This window comes from Asparagus officinalis, chromosome 8 (assembly GCF_001876935.1).
Source record: "Asparagus officinalis chromosome 8, Aspof.V1, whole genome shotgun sequence".
Classification (NCBI taxonomy): Eukaryota; Viridiplantae; Streptophyta; class Magnoliopsida; order Asparagales; family Asparagaceae; genus Asparagus; species Asparagus officinalis.
The window spans coordinates 126,922,131-126,931,839 of record NC_033801.1 but is presented as its reverse complement, the minus strand read 5'-3'; the positions used below and the strand labels follow the sequence as shown (position 1 = coordinate 126,931,839).

Here is a 9,709-nt window from a genome sequence, read left to right as displayed (position 1 = left end):
TCTCCCTAAATCTTCTTCCTCCTCAATTTTCTCACAAGCAATGGAGTCCTCAAATCCTCCTCCAACCGATGCTCGACCGGTGACACAAGCACCCGACACCGAGAACAACCCGCCGAACACCGCAGAAGGATCCGTGCTGAGACGATGGAAGAGGGAGAATCTCTTGGAGAAGTGCACGCTTTCACTCAGAGGGCTTTGCTGGCTCTTTTCTCTCGTCTCCTTCGTTGTCATGGCAGCCAACAATCAAGGAGACGGGCAGAATTTTGACCAGTATCAGGAGTACCAGTTATGTTTAATTTATTTCTTGTTAGCGTTAGTGTCAAGAATTGGGAAAAGATTTTTCATTCGTTAATGGATAAAAGGATCAGTGATATTCACGTAGCCTAAAGAAAGCATCATGTAGTTACTTACATGGGTGACCATGAACTATATATTGCATAATCTATACGGGCGACTCTGAGATTATTGATCGTCTCTACATGCACAACCCTGATAACAAAAAAAAAAAAAAAAAAAAAAAAACCAACAAAGGGCGACTCTGAGATTATTGATCGTCTCTACATGCACAACCCTGATAACAAAAAAAAAAAAAAAAAAAAAAAAAAAAAAAAAAAAAAAAAACCGACTTCAAGGTCGTTCATGCCATTAAAATCAGTAATCTCAAGTCATCCATGCAGATACACAGAATCTAGGGTCACCTCTATAATTACATCATAGCTCAGAGCACACGTATGTAATTAATCCTTGACAAAATTAAACATGACGATATGTCCTATATATGTACACACATATTGTAGACTAACTATAGAAGAAAACTATGTTAACATCTCCTGGACCGGAGATTTGGAGTTCAGAAAGGGCAAGTGGAGGAATTTTCTAGTGATTAAGACTTTGGTTTTGATATCATGCTAACAAATTCACAAGAAGTTCTATCGGCTGATTGGTAAAAATTAAAACAGGCTAATCCCTTGTTTATATACACAAATAGATATCACAAGGGGAAAAAAAACTATATTCAGTGATTATTACAATGGATTTTCTTGGATTGAATTTTATAGGGAACTGACTTAGAATTGGTGATCATTTGTTGTAGGTATTGCTTGGCCATAGCTATATTGGCGTTTGTGTATACTATGGTTCAGGTTGCGTATCAAGTGTACAGGTTGAGTACAGATAACTACCTGATACCAAACCGAGCTATGGGCATACTGGACTTTGTCGGTGATCAGGTAAACTATATGGGTTAATTGCCTATTAGTCCCTTAAATCATTTGTAATTGCCAAATTGTCCCTCAAATCTCATTATTTGTTTGTTAGTCCCTTAAATCTTCAGTTTTCTTGCAATATGGTCCTTCTGTTAGAAAATATGTTTAACTTCTCTAACTCTAGTTGAGTTAATGCTTAACCTAACAACTCAAGTTACATTATTGTCCCTGGGGTACACATTGTTCTCGCAAGTTTTGGGTTTAGAGGGAAGCTAGCGATGGGAATTACCTTGATTTTGGGTTTGGGGGGAGCATGGGAACACTGGTGAAGAAAGAAGGTGCGTTTAAGTTGGTATAGGTGGGGGTATAATGGATATTTTACCTAATTCCGTCACATTTAACGGTCATTAATAACACAACCTAACACGAGGAACGGATTGGCAAGAATACCGGAGATTTAAGGGGCTAATAAGCAAATGATGAGATTTGAGGGATTATTGGGCAATTAAAGACGATTTAAGGGGCCAATATGCAATTAGCCCAAACTATATTTGTTCATTAAATTTTCAGTAAACCTGTTATTTGAAGTATGATGTGGTTTAATTAGTCTGATGGTTTGAAGAAGCCTAGTTTCCGTCAAATATAATGCATTATTTGCTGTTTGCATCGGAAATTCAATATGGGCTAAGAAATAATATGATTTTTTGGGTAAGTCATACAAAAACCCCTAAATGTCAATCAACCCTAAAAGGTTCCGTCAACTAAGTCTGACATTTCAAGTGAAAATAAAGTGCAATCAAATGACTAAATTGCAAAAGAAATATAAACTGTAAGGGGGAAAAAAGCTAGTTATGATATCGCTATACTATATTTTAACATTTTCTTCAATGTTTTAGGTCACTGCATACCTACTGATATCAGCATTATCAGCAGCAATACCAATTACAGATAGCAAGAGGGATATTATAGATACCCCCTTCACAGACTCAGCATCAGCTTCCATTAGCATGGCTTTCTTTGCATTTTTATCCATTGCATTGTCTGCTCTAATATCAGGATATAAACTCTCCACTCAAACCTATATATAACTACTATACAATTGTGTTCATTGTATCAATAGTTTTTGTTTCATAAAATCCGATTTCATTATTTGTTCGCCGCTGTCATGTAATAATTCGAGGAATGAAGTTCATCATGTAATTTGAGAGTTAATTGACATCATAATAAATCTGTAATCCTGCTATTGGACATTTGGACTCAATGGATGTTGTTAAAGAAAATTATTAACCTTTAGAGATTTATCATTTATGAGAATTATTGTTCATACCTGATTTCTTTAGAATTCCCGTGAGTTGGTATTTGATGAACGTAATTCGAGTCGTATCCCCGAATTTGGGAAGCAGGGTGCATTTCTTGATCATGTATCTTCATGCAACAATGAATTTAAACAATGAAGAATGAAAGCTCTGTCAAAAACCTTGTTATTCTAAGTTTCTTAATCATGTACGTTCTTCTCATTACCTCGAGCCCTACATCATTTTTTTAAAAATCCCTTTTCAAATATAAACAATTTGAAACATACAATAGTACTTTTCATTATCAATATATAAAATGATACATAATGCAATACATATGTATAGAGTGTCATTTCTTAAACAATGTACTACTTTCAACATCTCTCTTTCTAACCTTTTACCAATTAACCAACAAGAATGGATCCTCAAGCATGAAAACTTTAATTAAAAAAAATCACCTCTGTTATCATCTCGTCATGTCAATTAAAAAAAACTCTCTCTCATGCATCCCTTGCAGAAACTTGACATTCCTCCCAAGGGGTTGCAGTCTTTCCAATTTTCTGCAGGACTTTAACAACCTCTTCGGTTGTAACATTGCCTGTTACTGTGACCTTGCTAATCTCTGTATCAACCCGATATGTCTCAATATCTGCATTGAAAAAAATAATAAGGTCTATTAAGAATGTGAATCAAAGATCAAATTAAATGTAGCTGAAGCACTTGATAATGCATAGTGTAATGTTAAACCCAGCTTTTTCTCTCCCTAGCAGATATTTTATTGTCTTAGTCTAAATTTATACTCATTTTCTTTCTCTTTCATTTCGGGAAAGCTCCATCTCCTTGTATCTGAATTGTAGCCCCTTGTATTTCTCTTCTAATGAATTATGAGGGTCCTAAAAAAGATGGAATATACAGTCCAGATACTGTTCTGAATAAATGAAAATTTATTTCCACCTATTTTAAACTAACTAAGCAACACCTAATCTTCCTCGGAATTGTGTGCATGGCCAATTATATTTTATTAAGGCTATTTTGGCTTTATATGAGAACTTATAGTGTTTTAGATTGATGCACTGTAGTATGGGATTTAAAATTGTTGCAGAAGTAGATCCTTCAACAGCGGAGACTACAGCAAGGTGCATACTGTAAACATAAGCAAATATTCCAATTAAATAGCAAATAAATCCGAGACCTCATCAAGCGTATAAAATTTTCTACTACATATTTAATGCACAATCTATTTAAGTGTATATGAGAGATGTACCCTCAATCTTCTTGATGGCCTTCTTGATTGCCTTCAGGCACTTATCGCAGTGCACGCCAACCTTTAATTCTACCAACTGCAATGAAAACAAGAGAATCGAATATGAAGAAGGTTACAAAATTTTTATGTCTACACTGTGCTGAAAGTGTACTACAGAAAAAGGGATCTTCTACGTAGTTCTAATAATTCTATCATCCTTTTTCAAGTAGAATGCAATCAAACTAGAAATCCGTAACAAGCGGAAATTCAAAACACTAGGCTTTATACTGTGAAATCTGCTACATGTGCTTAATAGGAGAATGAACGAAGGAAGAAGAGATACTTACAGCCATTGAAGGTCTAATGTAAAGAAGCAAACGCTGGAATAAGAAGTGGTATATAAACTCTGACCTCTTTGTGGCTTCCACATATATATAGAAGAGAGAGAGAATGCTTTCTTCACCTTTCAGCTGCACAAAAGTCAGCAGGTTCACATTGAAGGCCACTATTTTTTTAAAATCTTTTATTTAGAGACATATATAGATTTCTGAAGTTTTTTATTGGCGTATCTAAGTAAACTGAGGCATTTATGCCTAGATAAAGACAGAGTTGGTGGAGAACATTTGAGGTGCTTATCAATATAACTGTAAAGGCAAAACCATGGTGTTTAGTTCTCCCATAAAGGGGTTCTCTTTATGCCATGCTTTTATGTCACAGCTTTGCAACCGTTCAAAATTTCATCACCGAAAGTGACTTCCATTTTCTTCTTTACATGCAACACTGATTCTATTTTAGATAAAGAATGTTTTGCCATATTAGACCCTAAAGCTTCATATTACAAAATCAGACGCCCAAACCCATGAATTTGTTTCAAATAACAAACCCTGTATTTTAATTTACACCCCAAAAATCTATCCAGTTGTCTTGATTAAGACCCTCATTTCTAACAAATATGAAGATGTGGGGGTCTAAACTAGAAATATGAAGATCTAAGGCTCTAGCATAGAAATGACAAACATTAGGAGGGCCTAATATGACAATAACCCTTATATAAACAACAGAATATTGATGGAAATGATCATAATTACAGCATGATAGCCAATGAGTTCATCAAATTGACAATCATCAATCATTAAAAAAGAAAATCAGTAAATTTTATGAATGTTATTTCCTATAACTTACAGTTAATTCACCAATAATCATTACACGAACATGAGCCCTCTCTGAAACAATGGAACCGATTGTTATCCCTGACAATTATCTCCCGATGGGTAAAAAGAGAAATGAGCTTTATTGCTGCATGGCAATCATTACAAACCCTAAGGTTCTTCACCACCCGAATTGTTTCATTTGAGTCTGTACTAATGAGACCAAATGTGATTGCCAATTTCTCACTGTGGTGCCCGAGAGAGTGTTCCTTCTCTTCCTCTTCTATGTCAAATAAAACCTCCCTTGTCGTTGGCATGTGACCCATTGCCTTCAATTCTTTTCCTAATTCATCAAGCTTCGAATAAATTCGTTCACTCAAAGGATGTGATTTATCCCCCACGCGGAACTCATGAACAACACCCTTGAGTTCAATCCAACTAGAGCCAGGTGTCTTCTCAATCCCTTTCTCCTTCATGACTAGTCTGATTCTTGCAGATTCGTCCCACTTCCCATTTCCAGCATAAATATTTGACAACTGAACATAATTCCCAGAGTTCCAGGGCTCCAACTCGATAAGTCTCTCCAAGACATGCTCAGCTAAATGAACATCTCGATGCAATTTGCAACCCCCCAGCAGAGATCCCCAGACTACAGCATTAGCTTCCATTGGCATCTCTTTGATCAACTGATGAGCCTCCTCCAATAATCCAGCTCGAGCCAGAAGATCAATCATGCAACCATAGTGCTCAATTCGAGGATTTAAGCCATAGATACGACACATGCTCTTAAAATATCTTCTCCCATCTTCAACTAAGCCAGCATGAGTACATCCACAAAGGAGGCCAACAAAAGTATTTCCCTCGGGTTTGACTCCCAACTTCTCCATCTGAGCAAAAAGCCCAAAAGAAACCTTATGATATCCAGTCATCACGAGCCCATTAATCATCGCATTCCAAACAATGACATCACTCTCCTTCATCCCTTTAAAGACAGCCCAAGCTCTCTCAGCGCTTCCACATTTCGAATACATATCAATCAAGGCAGTTCCCAACACTGGGTTTGATAGAAATTCCCCCATATCCATCAATCTACTTACTCTGTCGCCCAACTCTAAAGCGCCTAATCTAGCACAAGCGGATAAAACTCCAACCATAGTAAAACAATCAGGCATCAAATTTTCCCTCTCCATCTGAAAGAAAAGCTCCAATGCCTCTTGAGGAAGCCCATTAAATGCATATCCACCAATCATCGCACTCCAAGTGACGACATCCTTTTCCTTCATTCCGTCAAAAACCCCTCTCGCTCCATCCATACACCCACACTTCACATACAAGTCCACCAACGCCGTTTCAACAAACATATTATTGTCCATCCCCTTCTCCATCACAAACCCACGAATCCACTCTCCCGTCCTCAAATCCCCGTTCTGCGAACACGCAGTTAGAACCCTAACAATCGTAAAACTATCGGGCATCATTCCCGCTTCCAACATCCTCCTAAACAGACTAACTCCCTCTTGATATCTCCCAGTCTCCAAATACCCACTAATCATCCCAGTCCAAACAACAACATTCCTCTCACACATTTCATCAAACAGTTTCCGGGCATCACCCAAAACCTCACATTTCGCATAAAAACACACCAAGCTGGTCTTCACGAAGATATTCAACTCAAACCCAGATTTCAAAACATGGGTATGAATCAAAGTACCAAGTTTTACATCACGAAGACGTGCGCAGGCCTTGAGGACGAAAGGGAAGGTGAAGTTGTTTGGGGAGAGGTTGAGGCTGTGCATTTGGGAGTAGAGTTGGAGCAATGGGTGGAGTTGGCTGAGGGAGATGAGGGAGCGGAGAGCGTTGTTGCAGAGAGTGAGGTGGTGGGGGTGGTGGAGGAGGTTGAGGCGGAGGAGATGGGATTGGAGTTGGGAGAGGTGGGGGAGGGAGAGGGAGGGGTTGTGGAGGTGGGTTTGGAGGTGGGTGAGGATTTTGGTGGTGGATGTTGACATTGGAGAGGATTCATGGGGAGGAGAGGTTGAAGCTTGATTAATATGAAAACTGCAAACTAGAGAAATGGAGGGAGATTTGATACACAAATGTATAAATTTGAGAAATCCCCGTAAACTTTTGGATGTTTTGCATGAAACACTTCTAAACTTTATATAAGTCAAGAGAACTTTCTGAATTGAAATGAAAGACTTAGTGCAATAGTTGAAATTGAAAATTATTTTTTTCGTCAAACTAATTTTTAAGTTAGCTTTTTCACATCACAACAAATAAGTTGACTTATAAGCCTCATTTTTAAAAAGATGGTATGTCTTAGCTTTTAAAAAACAAACTTATAAGCTACCGTAGGATCGACCAAAAAAAATTAATTCTACCAAAATAATTTTTGTAGCATTTTGATCATAAAAGCCAAAAATCACTTTTAGCATAGCTTATAAGCTCGAAAAAATAACCAACCCCCCACCCCACCCCACCTTAAAAAAAAACAGAGTTTAAATGTTATAAAGGGATTTTTCGATTGTAGGACCCCAGATTTAAGTATTATGAATTGGTTCACTTTGAAATTAGTCCCCAAATCTGTTAAAGGTTTTGAAATAAGCCCCTAATTTGAGGGTCTAATATCAAAACACTCAAAAGATTTGGAAACTAATATCAAATATGAAGATTTGGGGTACCAATTTCAAAACACTTTAAGGATTCGGGGTACTTAATTCAAAACCTAAAGATTTGGGGAGTTAATTTCAAAATGTGAAAATGGGGTACTAAAATTGAGGAAAAAAAAAGCCCCTAATATAAACTAGATGGGTTAAATTCTGATATTCACAACTTGAATGGTTCCAGAGATTAGGAAGGTCTAGATTCTGATTAACCAACAAAGACAGTTGAGCAGATGTTTATAAAAGTTCATACCAGAGAAGCAAACCTGTACATAATAGCATAGAAGCATAGATCCTTTTACAACGAGTAAATGAATGAAAAGTTCAACTGAAAATACGCAATGCTCATCAAAACTTGAGTCAAAAGTTCAACTAAAAATATGCATCACAATGAATGTTCATCTGGATATATACAAGGACTCAAATCATATGAAATGCTGTAATGAAGATTACAGATAATATTCTTATCAAGACTTGAGATAAAAGTCCAACTAAAAATATCCCAGCATCACAATGAAGGTAAGGCTCAAATCATATGCAATGATGTAATGAAGATTACAAATAACATTCTCATCACAACTACATTCAGCCATTTAAAAAAAATTATACTCACTGTAACAAACATAACTACAAAATCCACATAAAGATAAAAGGAAAAGTAGCAAGTTTGGCTATATTACACCCGAACTAATCTTCTCTTTGTATTATAACAGGAACAGGAGGTTTCATTGTGCTGCCTTCACTTTTCACCGATGACTCCTCCTTAACAGTAGGCAAATTCGCTTGTGGAGAATGCCCACCTGGAGATCTTTTAGGAGTCGACGAACTAGATTTGACAATATAAGGAGAACTGGGGCTCGAGGTAAACAAAGCCAAGCCATCCTCATGAGGCAAAGGGGACAGTACAAGTTGATTATCATCACCCATACCTTTCGCATACAACTTATCCTCCACAATTTCATAATAGTCCCCAGTTCTCACCTCTTGAGCAAGAGAACAAGAGCAACAACATAACCACTGAAAGCAATCAGTAACCGAGGGGTTTCCACAACAAAAGGTATTTCCCGGTAAATTAAACCTCTTTCTCATCTGAATCCTCCAAAACCCACCATACAACAAACCAAAAACACAAAGGAAAATACCTGCGATCCCTAATGCCTCTCTAACGCCCTCGTTGTCAATATTAACTGCTGCCAAGTTGAAAATAAAGAAAGGGGCCGAACAAAATAGGATAAATGTCACAATGTGCACATACATATTACCAAACCCTAGTCTGTGCATGTTCCATCCAAATACACAGCAACTGCAAAAGAAAGAAAGATAGGCTGTAGAAATATCATCCCATAAATCAAATAATCCCCCAATCCATTGTGGTCTAGTCTCTTCAACCCTTTGATCATCTCTTACAATGAAAGAATACTTCTTTTCAAGTGATTTCAGTCGGAGTTTCGTTGGTGTAACTTGAACCTGTGCCTCTTGATCTATTTCGTTTTCGTATTCTTTTCCAAGGGGGCTTAGGATATTGTACACGCTAGCAATAGCCGGTGCACCAATTGCAACAGAGATACAAAGACCAACTCCAATAGCAGGCCTTCTGGACCTCGAATATCCCAAATTTAGACCACATAGTGCATATTGTGCAAGGCAATTTAGATTGAGAAGGAGAACTACAACCATCATGTGAACCCATTCATTGGGTTTATATGTGCCATTTTTGCAAAATACTTTTCTAAGCCTTAAGACATCATTTGTTCTCCAACGGCATAAAAGAACAAGATAGTAGATTCTCTTTGGATGTTGATAAAGGCACATGAGAGTGAAAAGGGCATTTAGGATTTGGTTGTTAACTTCAAACCAAGTGTCCCTTTGTGATTTCGGTATCACACCATTTAACATCCCGGTCATGACAAGGAACAGAATAGCACCAGAGATTGTTACACAAAGAATCCACACAAATAGAGCCATGTTCATTGGATTTCTTATCCATTGCTTGCACATTTCCCTTAGAGAAGCCCAGTTGATTTTCTTCACAAAGGGTACTTGAAAGTGTCCTGCGGAGAGTTGTTCAGCAGAAGGAACCGATCGTGAGACCTCGTCCATTTGCTCAGCAATACGTCGGAATTTGGCAGAAGGAGAAGGATCAAATTGCTTAAATATA

General features: G+C 37.4%; 4 protein-coding genes across 4 annotated transcripts; 1 reads left to right on the top strand and 3 right to left on the bottom strand.

Moving 5' to 3' along the window:
* LOC109821895 (CASP-like protein 4B1) lies at nt 41-2,359 on the top strand. The gene is made up of 3 exons (XM_020388051.1): nt 41-316; nt 1,059-1,229; nt 2,102-2,359. Exons 1-3 carry the CDS (start codon nt 41-43, stop codon nt 2,291-2,293), a joined length of 639 nt encoding a protein of 212 aa, XP_020243640.1. The 3' UTR covers nt 2,294-2,359.
* Nucleotides 2,776-5,062, bottom strand: LOC109822401 (heavy metal-associated isoprenylated plant protein 33-like). The gene is made up of 4 exons (XM_020388599.1): nt 4,926-5,062; nt 4,091-4,213; nt 3,765-3,840; nt 2,776-3,149 (listed from the first exon to the last, which is right to left on the bottom strand). Exons 1-4 carry the CDS (start codon nt 4,944-4,946, stop codon nt 3,001-3,003), a joined length of 369 nt encoding a protein of 122 aa, XP_020244188.1. The 5' UTR covers nt 4,947-5,062; the 3' UTR covers nt 2,776-3,000.
* On the bottom strand, nt 4,927-7,015 carry LOC109822400 (putative pentatricopeptide repeat-containing protein At3g08820). The gene has a single exon (XM_020388598.1). It carries the CDS (start codon nt 6,895-6,897, stop codon nt 4,933-4,935), a length of 1,965 nt encoding a protein of 654 aa, XP_020244187.1. The 5' UTR covers nt 6,898-7,015; the 3' UTR covers nt 4,927-4,932.
* LOC109821894 lies at nt 7,995-9,708 on the bottom strand (the record flags this gene model as incomplete). The annotated part of the gene is made up of 1 exon (XM_020388050.1): nt 7,995-9,708. A coding segment is annotated over one exon (1,470 nt), but the record flags the coding sequence as incomplete, so codon positions are not given.

Bases quoted from the DNA above. Each gene is read 5' to 3' on its own strand.
- LOC109822401 (XM_020388599.1), bottom strand. From the start codon at position 4,946: ATGATTATTGGTGAATTAACT. The intron at 4,214-4,925 runs GTAAGTTATAGG...ACTTTTGTGCAG, and splicing joins TGATTATTGGTGAATTAACT to CTGAAAGGTGAAGAAAGCAT. The intron at 3,150-3,764 runs GTACATCTCTCA...TTTTCAATGCAG, and splicing joins GGCCATCAAGAAGATTGAGG to ATATTGAGACATATCGGGTT.
- LOC109822400 (XM_020388598.1), bottom strand. From the start codon at position 6,897: ATGTCAACATCCACCACCAAAATCCTCACCCACCTCCAAACCCACCTC.
- LOC109821895 (XM_020388051.1), top strand. From the start codon at position 41: ATGGAGTCCTCAAATCCTCCTCCAACCGATGCTCGACCGGTGACACAA. The intron at 317-1,058 runs GTGTCAAGAATT...TGAATTTTATAG, and splicing joins TTTATTTCTTGTTAGCGTTA to GGAACTGACTTAGAATTGGT. The intron at 1,230-2,101 runs GTAAACTATATG...TCAATGTTTTAG, and splicing joins TGGACTTTGTCGGTGATCAG to GTCACTGCATACCTACTGAT.